Raw genomic sequence first — 15579 nt, forward strand, 5'->3', positions numbered from 1 at the left:
TTGCTTGTTTTTCATTTGAAACTGAATTCATATAAAATATAATGAATTTCCAAATCAAAAGTTTACTCTGCAAACTAATGAGCTGGAAGGTGTTTTGAAGAACACAGAAGGGGAATAAAAACAGCAGTGATTAGAAGAAAAATGGAATGACTGGTTTGTGGAATCTATAAAAAAATAGAATATTTCTGCCTTCTGGGTATTATGTGGAAAGTAAGATGGGTACATAGACCTTTTCAAGTCCTTGGAAGTTGAAGGCTTTGCAAATGTAAAAAACGCTTGACACTGATATGATAAGCAGTTGGGAGATGGTAAGGGGCTCAGCTGATATTTATTATTTTACTTAGTATAACATCACCTTATTAAAGGGTTGTTTCCTCACCTAAGCAAGGCACTATGTTTTCACTTAGTTTGGGAGCTAGACATGTAACTTGTTACCAGATAAGGAGTATCTATCACTATTTAAACTAGTGATTGTTATGGTGATTACTGTACATTCTATTCACTGTAGCTGACTTCTACAATTTGGGTGTGTTGATACACAATTAAAAGTAATAGCTCATTTCTTTTAAAAATGGTAATTCTAACATTTAATCACTCCAGACCTTTTCTTCCTCCAGCTAACCCCATACTTGTTTATGTAATATAAAAAGATGAAATTTCAACTAACTGATTTTTTAAACAGTTCTGTGGAATAAATATAAGCTGTCATAGGAATAAATAAGTCCTTAATTTATAGTGAAAAGGTTTATCTTTTAAAAACTTTAATTTTACAATGTAGATGTGACAGCATAGAAAAACTAAAGGCCCAGATACCCAAGATGGAACAGGAATTGAAAGAACCAGGACGATTTAAGGATTTTTACCAGTTTACTTTTAATTTTGCAAAGAATCCAGGACAAAAAGGATTAGGTAAGAATTTTTAAAAATTATATTTGGTGTTTTAAATATATTAAAATACATTGATAGTGTGTCACTTTTGTAATGGAAAGTTTTGTGTTTTGAACATGGAGTCATCATGAAAATACCAGTTACTGAAAAACAATGAGAAACAATGAACTTCTAGTTAATCAGAAAATATCATGCACATTGAATGATAAGCTTATCCTGGGTACCATATCTGAACTACTAATCTTTTTTTTTAAGAACTACGATACATAAAATAAATACTTATTAAAATTCCACTGACATACATTATGTACATATATTTACTTGTGTATACTTCTATATTTATTATCTAGAAGATATTGTAGGCTCCTAGGACCATAGTTTTTTCACCACGGATCTATAGAAATAGCATTGTAAGATTTGCGAGTCACAGAATGTCAAAGAAATCTATCTTTTTAGTATGATTTTTTGGAAGCTATAAGAAAGAATAAAAATAATGATTATCATTTATAATCTTATGCAGAAATCCTATCTGTAATCTTCCACTGTTAACAGTTTAGATCAGTCAATTTGTGCTGTATGTAATATTCATACACTTGCTTTAGGGATAGCAGGGGGTGGGGGTTGGAAGTAAAAGCTACAGTGTAATTTACAGTTTACCTAGAGAGATTTGATGATAGCAGGTAATACACAATAGTAAACCTTTGTGAGGGTTTTAGATGAAGAGAGAAATGAGTAAAAGCAGGAATGGTTGGGAAATGCTTCCTGGGCAAGGTGGGATATGAACTAAAGAATGTGGTATTTGACTATAAAAGGTGCCCAAGAGGATAGAATGAATATCCAAAACTTCAGAAATAAGCTTGGTTTCTTTGTAAAAGAGAGAAAACATTGATGTAATTTTAGTGGAATTGCTTATTTGGAGATTAAGTTGGTGAGACATAGTAAGGCTTGACAATCACAGGTTTCTTTTAAAAACAGGACAGAAAGTTTTAAATTAGAATTTGTGGGCAGTAGGGATGCACTGAAGATTTCGATGATGGTGATATCTTCATTTAATGTGTGCTTGAAGTGTGCCTGGCAGTGTGCTAAGTGCATAAGCTGCTTCATTTCATGTTTAATAGTTTTATGAGTTACTCATTCTTTCATTTAATAAGTCATCACCTGCCATGTGCCAAATACATAGTAATAGAGTGCTAGTCATTTTTCTATCCTGATTTTGCAGATGAGGAAACCTTCCTTTGCCTACAGGAAGGTTAAATAACTTACCCAACGATGGAAGTGAGTGTGTTTTTGATTTTGAAGATCCGCTAGTTGGAGAGGCTAATAGGGGCCTCTTGCACTAATCCTTTTTATATTTTAAATTAGAGGGGAAAAGGCATTAAGAAAAGGATTACATGAATGGGGATTAGACCGAGGAAGTGGTTGAAAGCTAGTGAGGAAGGGATAAATGTACATTTGTATTGGAGATTTGGCCTAAAGAGTGACTGAAAGTGGTTGAATTGATTGAAGATATACAAAATATCTGTAAAGCAAAATTCCAAATAATGAAGCCTCCTTTTCAACTGATTCTTCAGTTTAGATTTGGATTTTTCTTCTTGGAGTAAAATTACTCATTTTGTAGGCAAAATAAGCTGGGATGGATGATATGTAGAGTTAGTTTCTCTACTATATCTGTGGCCATCAGTTAGCTGGGCTATTTTTTTCCTAATTTCCTCCTTCCTTTCCACAAATAAAAACTGATTAAAATTTTTGTATATGTATGTATACATTAAAATTATTTTTGTTGTGTTTAGAAATGTATAATATTTGATAAGATTAAACAAAATGTTATGAATATAAAATGTTGATTTAAATGGGCTGAATCTATTTCTTTAGTTATATCCCTATCCCTTATTGAAGCACAAATCTAAAAATATTTTGGGGTGAATATATAGTTTTGATATTGAATCTTAGTCCTTATATGTGGTGAAAATAAAGCAAAATTCAATTTTTATTAGATAATTGGATATATTAACATGATAGTAAATTGGAATTTTGGATTATAGAGAAACTTGCAAAAAAAGATTGTACAGAATTAGATTTAAAAATTTATTTTAGGGATCCCTGGGGTGGCGCAGCGGTTTGGCGCCTGCCTTTGGCCCAGGGCGCGATCCTGGAGACCCGGGATCGAATCCCACGTCGGGCTCCCGGTGCATGGAGCCTGCTTCTCCCTCTGCCTGTGTCTCTGCCTCTCTCTCTCTCTATCATAAATAAAATAAAAAAAAATTTATTTTATTGTCTAATAAATACTGAACTTAATAATTGTAATATAGTTTAATGGGTATAGAGTTTCTGTTTTGCAGGATGAAAAAGAGTTCTAGAAATTGGTTGCACAACAGTGTGAATGTACCTAATAATAACTGAACTGTACAATTAAAAATGGTTAAGATGATAAATTTTGTGTATTTAACCACAGTTTTTAAGTTGTTTTTTTTTTAAAAAAAACCTTTTCTAAAAAAAAAAAAAAAAAAGAAAACCTTATAGAATGCACATCCCAGAGTGAGCCCTAATGTAAAATATGGGCTTCAGTTAATAATAGTAGTATATTCATATTGGCTCATCAGTTGTAAGAAATATACCACACTAAAGCAAGATGTTAAAAATAGTGGAAACAGAGCCGGGCCGGGTGGGGGGGGGGGTTGTGCATGTGGGGAGGTATACAGGAACTGTCTGTACTTTCTGCTCAATTTTTCTGTAAGGCTAAAACTAAAAAAAAATTCTTAATTTAGAAAAGAAAAAAGCATAATAGGAAGACAAATCCTAGTTTCTCCCTTTGTTTTGCATTGGTGTTGGGTGTCAGGAAATGTAATGACTTGCTTAGTTGAAGAACTTAATTAAAAAGAAAACCGTTTTCTTGACAGCCTTTCTAAGGACTCACAGGGCTCTTAAATTACAGTATTTGGCAGAGAGGAATTAGAAGATCAGAGGAGAGAAGGTGAGGCCCAAAACAAATTGGCAGAGCGACAGTGACAGCACTGTGGTTTATTTATAAATAGCTCTGCTAGTTATAATGAGAGCTAGTGTTTTCCATATTTTCTCATTTTCTATAACCCGATTTCCTTTGACAACAGGATAGGGTGCTTGCACTATCACCGTCTGCTTCAGGCACCTGGCATTTCTGATAGTCTTCTGAATCTTAAATTTGAAAGGAATTTTTCGTTAAGTTGTCTAACCTGTCCAAAGTAGCATCATCCGTAGCTGGTGCTCATTTAGTTTCTACTTTTGAACATACAGGGATTGAACACACATTGTTGTAGGAAGTGGTCCATTCTTGTCACAGAATACTCCTACTTCTTATCACACACTTCTTCCTTATGAAGTGAACATCTCTGTCTTTGTAACTTCTGCTGCTCTTATTTGTCCACCACCGCAGCACAGAAGAAGTCTAACCATTTAGAGAGTGCTGTCACTTCCCCCTTTCTCCTTTGTTTTCCAGGTCAGCATTCCCATTATTTTAACTATTCTTCATTTGAGAAGACCTTTGTTACTCCTATTACTCTCCCCTCCCAGGCACATTTCCAATTTCTCAGATTCTCTCAAAATAGAGCTCTTAAAGCTGAACATAATTCTCCAGAAGGAGGCTGTTTAATGTAGAACACCAGGAGTCTGTTATTTTTTGTAAGACTGTTCATTCTGTTTGGTCAAAAATTATATTTGTTCTGTAGCAACCATGTCATTTTTAGGACCATGCCAAACTTTGATTAGACTAAAGTTCATAAGTTATTTTCTTGTGAACTGTGGTTCAGCTAGAATCATACCTGTGTAGTTGATTTTTTAAATGTTAAGATTATTTGTTAAACATTTATTTTAATATTTAAAAATAATTTTAGAGTGTTTTTAAAATGCATTTTCACCTGTGTAATCCCATTTGACTCTTGTAACAACCCTTTGAGCTAAGTAAAAAACCTATTATCCTCTTTGTTGTAAAGATGGAGAAATTTGTGATTAGAGAGGCTGACTTACTAAGGTCACATAACTTTTCGAGTTGGGAGAACCTGGGACTCAGTCTCAGATCTTCTGACCCAACAATCTTTGTGTTTTATATATATATTTTATATATTTATATAAATATATATTTATATATTATATATATATATAAAATTGTGCAAACTGTAGATGTTTCTAAGTAAATGAAGACATTGTGAATAGGAATATTAATCACCATTCCATCCTCCTTAGTGAGTTGGCAACATTTTGTTTCTCTTAGGGACAGTATTTGAATCCAGTGTCAATTCATTTCCATGTTCATTCAGCACTCAGTTCATCACCTTTTATGAAATCCCACATTGCCCTTGTTAATTTTGTTTGACACTGGGATTGCCTCACATTTTCAATTTTACTATAAGGGCATGAGAATTCATTCTGTAAGTATCTCAGTTTTAGGCAATGTTGTTATTTGCTAGTGTCTTTTCTCTATATTTTCCTTCTACTTATTCTAAGTGTTGTTGCCACTTGTTACCTTATTGTTGAATTTTGTCTCTTTTCCAATACTGCTTCAGAACGTATAATAATTTTTAAAATTGTTAATAATAACAGTGATAGTAAGGACTCATATTATTTACTGGCCACTGTTCTAAATGTTCTATGTCTATTAACTTGTTTAATCCTTACAGCAACCATGTGAGAATAGGAACTGTTATCTTTATTTTATTTATTTATTTAGTATTTTTTTTTATTGGAGTTAGATTTACCAACATATAGCGTAACACCCAGTGCTCATCCCATCAAGTGCCCCCCCTCAGTGCCCATCACCCAGTCACCCCATCCCCCCGCTCACCTCCCTTTCCCCACTACCCCTTGTTCATTTCCCAGAGTTAGGTGTTTCTCATGTTCTGTCTCCCTCTCTGATATTTTGTTATCGTTATTTTAAATTGAATTATAGAGAGGTGAACTCACTTACCCAAGTTTCCTTAACTAGTGGTAGAATTGGAATTTAAGAGTCCGACCTTTTAAACGACTTCTCTCTAGCTAGACTCTTCTCTTTGTCACTCAGACATTTCTGTCTAAAGGGCAATTTTTCCTATGTTTGTGGTAATTGACATTCTATCCCTATACAGTCTTAGGCATTTCAACTTTTTTTTAAAGAATTTATTTAATTATTTATCTATTTATTTATTTATTTATTTATTTCAGAGAGAGAGAGAGAGAACATGCATGGGCATATGAGTGATTGGAGTGGTGAGAGGGGTGGGACAGAGAGGTGCAGAGGTAGAGAATCTCAAGCAGACTTCTTGCTGAGTGCAGAGCCTGAGGTGAGGCTTAATTTCAGGACCCTGAGATTATGACCTGAACCAAAACCAAGAGTCTGATCTGTAACAAGCAGAGTCACCCAGGTGCCCCTGCATTTCAACTCTTAATTATAACTTAGTAAGTCTTTTTGACTGTTCCTCTTTCATTCAAAAATATTTATTGACTCCTTACTCTGTGAGCATGAAGTCAGTAGCATCTTAAGTCTGTCTGGGTGAGTTTGCAAAGTTTTTCTTCACAAATATTAATTTTTGAGCCTTGAAGAATAAGTATGTTTTCAAGGCCAAAAAAAAAAAAAAAAAAAAAAGGAAGAAGAAGAAGAAGAAGCAGCCATCTCTAATGTGTAAAGATTAGTAAGTTCAATTGCTCAGAGGTGAGAGACATAGCACCTTTGAGGAACTGTAAGTAAGTTAATTTAACCAGAAGTGTAGATTTTATCAGAAGGCAGTAGGAAGATCATTGCAGAACAAAATAAATTTTTTTTTGAGATTTTATTTGATAGAGAGTGAGTGAGTACAAGCAAGGTGAGTGGTAGAGGGAGACTCCCTTCGGAGTAGGGAGCCCAGTGTGGGGCTCCATTCTGGGATTCTGGAGTCATGATCTGAGCTGAAGGCAAATGTATAACTGACTGAGCCACCCAGGTGCCCCTAAAAAAGTTTCTTTTTAATAGACTTTATTTTTTGAGCTGTTTTAGGTTTACAGCAAAATTGAGTAGAAGGTACAGACAGATTTTCCTTGTACCCTCTGCTTCTATACATACATAGCTCCTTCCATTATCAACATCCCTCACCAGAGTGGTACATTTTGTACTGTTGTACCTATATTGATACATCATTATCACCCAAAGTTTAAGTTTACATTAGGGTTCACTCTTGGTGTTGTATATCCTGTGGGTTTGAGCAAATGTAATAATGACGTGTATCTATCATTATAGCATTATACAGAGAATATTCAGTGCCCTAAAAGTCCTCTGCTTTGCCTATTAATCCTTTCCTCCCTCCTAACTCCTGGCTAACTGCTGATCCTTTTACTGTCCATAGTTTTCCTTTTCCAGAATTAGCCTTTTCAGACTGGCTTTCTTTCACTTGGTAGTATTAATATGCATTTGTTTTCCTGCATGTCTTTTCATGGCTTCATAGCTCATTTTACCACTGAATATTCCTTCATCTGGATGTACCACAGTTCATATAATCTCTTTACTTACTAAAGGGCATCTTGGTTGCTTCTAAGTTTTAGCAATTATGAATAAAGCTGCTGTAAATATTCATGTGCAGGTTTTTGTGTGGATGTAAGTTTGAGTTCATTTGGGTAAATACCAAGGAATGTGATTGCTGAATCATATGGTAAGAGTATGTTTAGTTTTGTAAGAAACTGCCAAACTGTCTTCCAAAGTAGATATACTATTTTGCATTCCCACCAGCAGTGAATGAGAGTTCCTGTTGCTTCACATCCTCGCCAGCATTTGGTGTTGTCAGTGTTTTGGATTTTGGCCATTTCAAAAGGTGTGTAGTGGAATCTCATTGTTTTAATCATTGAAGAATTTTAACATGAAGTGACACCAAATTTATAAATGCCTGAAAGGTCCATAAGAAAGCATTGTGGTTCTTAAAAAGGAGTGGAGTTAGAACTAGAGGAAGAGTGATTGGTTATGAAGTTTTTGCAGTGATTTAGCTAGACATGAAGAGGATTCTAGCATTGGTCCTGACAGTAGGGATGGAGAGAGATTTAAAGGTACTTAGAAGCCAAAATGAAAGCACTTCGACTGAAAGTGTGTGATGAGGGAGAAAGGAGTTTCTTTATCAATTCTAAACACCTTTAGGGGACATTTGGAAATGTATGGGGCTGTTTTTTTGATTGTCATAATGACTAAGGGTTTCTTCTGGTATTAGAAGGGTGCTAAACGTCCTGCCGTGCATAGGTGGCATTCTTCACAATGCACAATGATGTTTCATTGAGAAACACTGTAGGATGAGGACATTGAGAGAAGGAATGCGAGTCTGTAGAGGAAGATAATGAGTTCAGTTTGAGTTCTGTTGAATTTGAGCTGTTTATGGATACCCAGTTGAAGTTGTCCTTAGGCAATTAGATACATGAATTTAGAACATAGAGATAAAGGATTCAGATTTAGGAGTTGTTGAAGATAGTTGAGCGTATGATGTGACAAAAGGTAAGGGTTTGAAAAAATCTGCGGGGAGTAGAAATGGTTATTGCTGACATACAGTATTACAGAATACCAACATCAAATGGATGAATGGAGGAAGGGGAGCCAGTTAGAAAGCCAGAGACAACAGAGGAAAATAATAGAGTGTTATCAATTAAAGCTGAAAGAAGTGACAGTTCCATCTAGGAGGTGTATTCAGTTTTGTCCAAGATGGCAGAGAGCCAGGTAAATTAAGGACATCAAAGTATTCATTTGGCAACCAAAATTAAGGACATAAAAAGTGTTTATTTGGCAGAGATTACTTTCAGTAGAGTGACAGAGGTACACGCTAGTTTATAAAATTAAAAGAGTGTGTGGGAGGTGAGGAAATGGGGCAATGCATGTAGGTTACAAATTCTCTTCTTTTACAACCTAAACCTTCAACCATCATACACATATACTTCCACCCTTGTCAGATTCTTTTAGTGTATCAGCTGACAAATGGGCGTTTATAGGTGTCTCTTGGTTTGTAGTTATTTGAATATCTGTTTCTTATCCTTATTTTGTGAAAATTAATTGAAAAGGAAGAAAATGCTAGCACTAGTAATAGGCTTATTCTCATAAATTTAATACACTTAAAATGAAGAAGGAAGTCAGTAAGCATGCTAATAACAGCCACTGTCCTGTGCTGAGCCAGACAATTAATATGTTTAGTTGGTAAAGAACAAAGTTAACCTGGAAGGAATATTAGCTGTAGAGCCTTCAAGATCGCAAGCTTAAGAAGATACTATGTTAGAAGTTGGTGTCATATTTCTAGTTTTCTTAAAATCTGGGGATCTGAATTTGACTTTTAGACTTGCTTTCAGGAGCATATTATGTATGAAAGTAGAAGACTCCGTGTACTGTTTCAAGATTATCTGTGAAGGGAAAGAGAAAGAGGGTAGCTAGTTAAGGGGATAAGAGATCCAAGAAAGTTTTTTTTTAGGATAAGTGCTGTAACCTGAGCATATTCCTTCATGAAGGGGCAAAAGCCGGAAGACAGGGCAGAGTTGAAGATGTAGGGAGAGAGGAAAACTAATTAGTAGACAAGATTCCTTGAAGAGGCAGGATGGTATTGAATTGAGAACAGTGGTGTTAGGCTTATCTTTGGATAGGAGAAAAAAGTGACATCTTTTCCACTGAGTTTGAAGGAAGACATAAGGACGGATTTGAAGGTAAGTAGTGCATTTGCACATGGAATGTAGGAAGTTCATTCATCAGTTTGTGAATGCGTACTGCGTTTGTCTGCTAGTTTGGGGACATGCAGTTCCTATCCTTGAAGAGGTGAAGGTCCAGTGAAGAAGGGGGATTTTCTGCCTTATGGCCAGTATATTCTTCTTTGAGGTACAATGTGAGTCTTTTTGGAGTCTTTCCTAGTCTGAGGATTCTTCAGGTTATCGGGAGTGGTTTGGAGATTGTATCTAAAAGGACTTTTAAGTTACTTGGGATACAATTTTTCCTAACCTGGAGATGGATATTTACTCATAAAAGCTTGGTACTTTCTTAACTAGTTTAGTTCCTTGAAAGAGATCATAGTTCTTTCTTTCTGTCATGACAGGTATTGTACTCTGTCAAGTAGCAATATGGCTTCACTCTGCTCCAAACCCAGTTAAATAGCCCTTTTATATCATCATCACACTTTGCCAAAAGCAAATCTTAGTTGATAAATATTAATTTTTAAATCAGTATTCTTAGTAACTCTGAAATTGGGATCATTCTTTGTGGAATGCTGTCCTTTGCATTACAATCTACCTTTGCATTACATTGGTGGTTCTCAACCGGGGCCAGTTTTGCCTCCCTAGGGTAGCTTTGGCAACCTCTGGAGACAGTTTTGGTTTTCACCACTGGGGATAGCATGGAGTTGTGGATAGAGGCCAGGGATGCTGCTAATGTCATAAAATACAGGACAGTCTTCCACAATGAAAAATTATTTGGCTCCAAATGTCAAAAGTGCTGAGGTTGAGAAATGCTGATGTAAATTAACATTTTAATACTGATCATCTACTCAAGTATCCTTCTCTACATTATCTAATGTAGGCTTCAGAAACCCCCTGTGAGGTAAGTGGTATTCTTCTTGCCCTGAAGGTGAGGCAGGCAGGATACAAACGTTGGTCTTACCTGTACACAAAAATTTTATGACAGAAGTAGTCAAAAAGTTTTTAATTTTTTTAGGGCTATCTTTGGTCTTACCTGGTTTTTTTTTTGCAGGGATAAATATTCATGGAATTTGAAATACATAATTTATTTTTAATATTACAGATCTAGAAATGGCCATTGCCTACTGGAATTTAGTGCTTAATGGAAGATTTAAATTCTTAGACTTATGGAATAAATTTTTGTTGGTAAGTTCATGTTTTCTGCAGCTCCATCTTTTCTCTACATTTTTACTTTGAAGATAAACATTTTTTAAAGTATGACTAACTCATCTTAGAGTATGTAGTGGACATAAGACGAGAAATTTGATTACTAGATTTCATTACACAAGTTGTTTTGCATTCTTGGGTTTAGTATCATTTGGGCTGATGTGTTGAAACTCTTTTTAGTGATTTGAATGTTTTTTGCTTGTTTTTTTAAAAAATAGGAACATCATAAACGATCAATACCAAAAGATACTTGGAATCTTCTTTTAGACTTCAGTACAATGATTGCAGATGACATGTCTAATTATGATGAAGAAGGTAATGAAAGTTTTTGTCTTACCAATTGTGTTTTTGTTTTTACTTCTTTCACACACTCTTGAACTTCTTGTCTACTTCTGCTTTTCTTGGAGTTGGATTTCTGTCTTCTGACCTTTTATTTGTGCTCTTCTGATGTATAAAATGCCTTCATCCTCTTTACCAGTCTATATTATTTTTTTTCTCTAAATACCAATGCAGTGAATCTTGTCTTCCAGAAAGGCATGAATGATAGTTTTTTTTAAAATATTTTATTTATTTATTCATGAGAGACAGAGAGAAAGAGAGAGGGCAGAAACACAGGCAGAGGGAGAAGCAGGCTCCATGCAGGGAGCCTGACATGGGACTCTGTCCCCAGTCTCCAGGATCACACCCTGGGCTGAAGGCGGCGCTACACCACTGAGCCACTGGGGCTGCCCTGAATAATAGTTTTTATTCATGTTTTAGATTTTCAGTTTACTCATTACTTTTCTTAATGTACTTTGTATTTTTTACTGTTATATCTGTCTGTCTTGTCTATGAACTTGATTGTAAACTCAAGTTTAGTGACTGTCAAATTTGAAATGTACTTCAGCTGCCTACTGATCAGTAAATGATCACCAATTGAATTCTTTTCTGATATTTTTTCATGTATGTAAAAAGATATTACCATCCACCAGGACCTGTGCTTTTATTTTTTTAAAATTGGCAGTGATTTACATTGATTTACTTACACATCCTTACCTAGCCCCGCTGGAGAATTAGCAGGATGCATTTTTGAGATTGTTGAATAGAGAGGTACTCTTTGAAAAATCTCCAGTGACCTTGGCCTCCTTAAAAGTGTCCTGGAACTGTTTAACCAGAGATACTATTTTTTTCGCTCTGTTTTCATTATGATGTACAGTCTTCACTAACAAGTGAGAAATCTTTAATCCTGTATATGATTGATGATAATTGTGCTTTCTGTTAGGTCTTATACAAAACTGGAGAACTTCCTAATTTGGAAGTTGGCATGTGGATGTGTAGAGGCATGCATATATGCAATTTAAAATCTTTTAGTAATTTATTATCATGAAATAGGATTTGATACTTGCTGTTGCTTTCTCCTGTTAACTTTGCCACAGAATGCCTGGAAACTTTTTTCCTCCTACATAACTATGCTCTCAGTGCTGGCCGTGTGCCCTTACAAGCACGGCTATTTATTAGGCTACCTACCGGTTTAGTGGCCTTCGTGAAAAAAAAACCATGATATTATTGATTGATTACCAGAAGAGTTGTTATTTTTATTCAGAGGATAATCAAGTTTTGGAATAATAGAGCAAGGACAATACAAAGCATATTTTAGGTAGAAACTCTAAAAAGCTAGAATTTTAAAGTCTTATCAGTGGGAATATTTATAATGATATACTTTAACTGTTATGGGGAAGGTATTTTAAAAAGTAAAGGATTTTCTTTATAATGTTAGGTTTATTTCTGCTTTTCTTCGCTTCCTTGTTCCCATACTTTTTTTTTTCCCTCCCTAGGAGCATGGCCTGTTCTTATTGATGACTTTGTGGAATTTGCACGCCCTCAAATTGCTGGGACAAAAAGTACAACAGTGTAGCACTAAAGGAACCTTCTAGAATGTACATAGTCTGTACAATAAATACAACGGAAAATTGCACAGTCAATTTCTGCTGGCTGGACTGAACTGAAGATCAATCCTCACAATTCAGACTGAGGGTTGTGTCAAAACTTTAAGGATACATCTTGGACCATATCGTATTTCATTCTTCTAATGGTGGTTTGGGCTTGTCTTCTAGTCTGGGCCGCTCTAAACATTTATAATTCCAACATTGTGGATTTCATCTTATATCTGTGGACCATCCTAGTTTATTCTCCCATAAGTCGTAGAAGCTTTATGGTGATTATTTTGAGGTTTCCATTCTTGCATAAAGCACAATGCTGTCTTCATCAGAAAACAGTTTGGCATAAGAATTAAACATATGAACATCACAAACAATTTATAAAAACTTCTTAAATATATGCTTTGGGCTAGTTGCAAAGACTATGCTGATAGCACTTCCAATGAGAGTGATATATTTAAAGTGTACCGGATCTGGAATGGTGTTTTGGTTTGGGGGATTTTTTTTTTTCCTGGCAAATCACATGTATTGTTGATGTGAGTAGAGTAACCGATGTCAAAATAACCAACGTGAAAATTTTTTAGGATAACTTGGTGTGCCTACCTGAAAAATATATTGTGTTTCAGACCCTCGATTTCAAAAGGTTTCACAGAACTAGTCTGCACTTATCTTACCCATGTTTATATATAGTTGTCTTACAGGGAGCTTTTATTTAGAAAATGCATAATGTTAGATTCTACTCCTATCTACATTATGCACTACATAATTGGATTTCATTATGATTTTCAAATGCTTATATGCCTGTCGAATAAGTTAAACTATTTAATTTGTTTTGAATGTTTTAGACTGCTACACAATACAATATTCTAAATTTAGGCATGAGGGTTTATTTTTGTTTTGTTTTTTGTTTTTGTCAGCACACTATGGAACACAAATGAAATTCTCTTAATTTATAAGAAGATAGTAGGAATTAAATTTTGAAAATGGTCATGATGAGCCATGAAGTTCAATCCTTATAGGTACTGCATTCAGACAAATAGTCCATTTTTGATGACTTCTTATTTTGTTGAAATTGCTTTAACTGCTAATCACTGTGGTTGCCAAATACTTACTTCAGGAGCAAAAATTTTCAAGCAAGCATGTACTTGATGCAAAATACCAATCTGGCTTTTATTTTTGTAAATTATTTAGTTTCTTCACCTTGTTTGTTTCGTTTAAATTAGCTCAGTTTTCACATCAAAGCAGAATTCTATCTTGTATGTATTTTTTTCATTACAAGACCCATGAACTGCTTTCATGCTGAAAATGCCTCATTTCTCTTTTCACTTCCTGACACGTGAAGGGTTTACTGCTTTCTTAAACATTTCTGTAAGGCAAGTAAAAAAAAAAATGTAAAATTTCATACATTGGATGACTTTGGTGTTTAGCAGGACAAGATTTTGCTTTGTATATGCAAGCAACTCTCTAAGGTCCTGTGTTAAAATTATCAAAGGAGTGTACTTCAGAATAGCAGTATGTTTTATGTAGATGTGGAAATGATTTTAAGAAACAATGACATCTTATAACTACTTTTTATTTACGTAATTTCTGAAATTGAGCTTACCCCATAGATACTATATTAATATTCCAATCATAACTTTAACTCAAGAATATAATTCTACCAAAAGAATATTTTGAAAATTTCTATTCAGGTTACTGGAATTGGTTATTTTAAAAAAGAAAAAGAAAATCCTGCTGCTTTCAGTATTTCCTGATTTCATATTTGTAAATATAAAGAGGAACTTCAATTATGAAAAATTTAAAAAGATATATATATATGTACTATTTTGTTTTTTGTCTTGAAGATTTTGAGTTATGGTATTGTTTTCGGATTGGTTAATTCGAGTATGCTGTGTTTTAAAATGAGATCCCATTAGCTTTTTTTTTGTTGTTTTTTTTTTCAATATAAATGGTTTTTCTTAGAAGTCTGATATTGGTTCATGGCTTAGTGCCTTTGGGTTTACAGACTTTTCCTTTTAAATGCAAGACCTTTTTCAACAAAATAGTGTTTGTCATCATTTTGGTACTAAACATTTATAATTACTGTGTAATTATAAACAAAAAATACATAAAGCTTTGAATATAATTATGTAGCATAAAAGTTAAGGTTGTTCACTCTATGACGGCATCTTAGAATTAAACAATACTATTACTAGGGCTGAAAAGAGAAGACTGGTTTAATGTGGTGTGATTATTTTGAGGATAAATGTCTGGTTACAGGGAATATTTTATACTAAAAAAATACGCATATGGCCATGTATGTGTGTGAGTGTGTGTGAGTGTGTCTGTGAGATTGACAGGTTGAAAGAGACATACATGCTCACACACACACACACACACGCACACACACACACAACTTGAAATGCTTTAATTCATTAGTGTTTCAGTCTTCATTTTGGTCAACTCCCCAGACTGATTCTTTGTTTTAAATTGAACCACAGGTACAGTTTCCTTTTTGCCAAATGTCAATACAGGTACACATTTTAAAATGTAATGCTTTTTAATAGTAAAGTGTATAAAATTAGAAGTGCCCACATATAAAAAGACTTGAGATCAAGATTCTCTTTAGTGACTATCATCTGCATATCTCTGTAAGTTCAATTGTGCTTCTTACAATCCCTGTCATATTACCAACAGAGGCAATAAAAGCTTCAGTGAAATTGCCATGACTAAATCTTTTCACATATTATTTCAGTGTAATATTTTCAAAGACTAAAATATACCTTAAACTTTTCCAGGAAGAATAATTATTCATGGAAAGAGCATTATAATGGCAAGTTTTGGGAAGAAAAGACATGCCAAGTCTTGTTTACTACGTTTTTAAAATGTTTACAACTATACTGGGCTGCTTTATTTAATTAACAGTACTGTAGTTGTGTAATATGGCATTATAAGTGTGTGTTCTTCATTA

The 15579-nt window shown here is 34.5% G+C and overlaps 1 protein-coding gene across 4 annotated transcripts in view; it reads left to right on the forward strand.

Annotated features, from left to right (window-relative positions):
• Positions 1 to 15332, forward strand: part of DCUN1D1 (defective in cullin neddylation 1 domain containing 1) — a 30867-nt gene extending 15535 nt beyond the window's left edge. For all 4 annotated transcript variants that reach the window (XM_041731662.1, XM_041731663.1, XM_041731660.1 and 1 more), the window contains exons 4-7: positions 779 to 909; positions 10610 to 10692; positions 10932 to 11028; positions 12528 to 15332. In XM_041731662.1, the coding sequence (XP_041587596.1) occupies positions 779 to 909; positions 10610 to 10692; positions 10932 to 11028; positions 12528 to 12607 (391 nt within the window). In that variant the 3' untranslated portion in view covers positions 12608 to 15332. The remainder of the gene's footprint in view (positions 1 to 778; positions 910 to 10609; positions 10693 to 10931; positions 11029 to 12527) is intronic.
• Positions 15333 to 15579: the final 247 nt, after the last annotated feature.

The sequence above is a fragment of the Vulpes lagopus genome, chromosome 17, assembly GCF_018345385.1.
Source record: "Vulpes lagopus strain Blue_001 chromosome 17, ASM1834538v1, whole genome shotgun sequence".
In the NCBI taxonomy this organism is placed as follows: Eukaryota; Metazoa; Chordata; class Mammalia; order Carnivora; family Canidae; genus Vulpes; species Vulpes lagopus.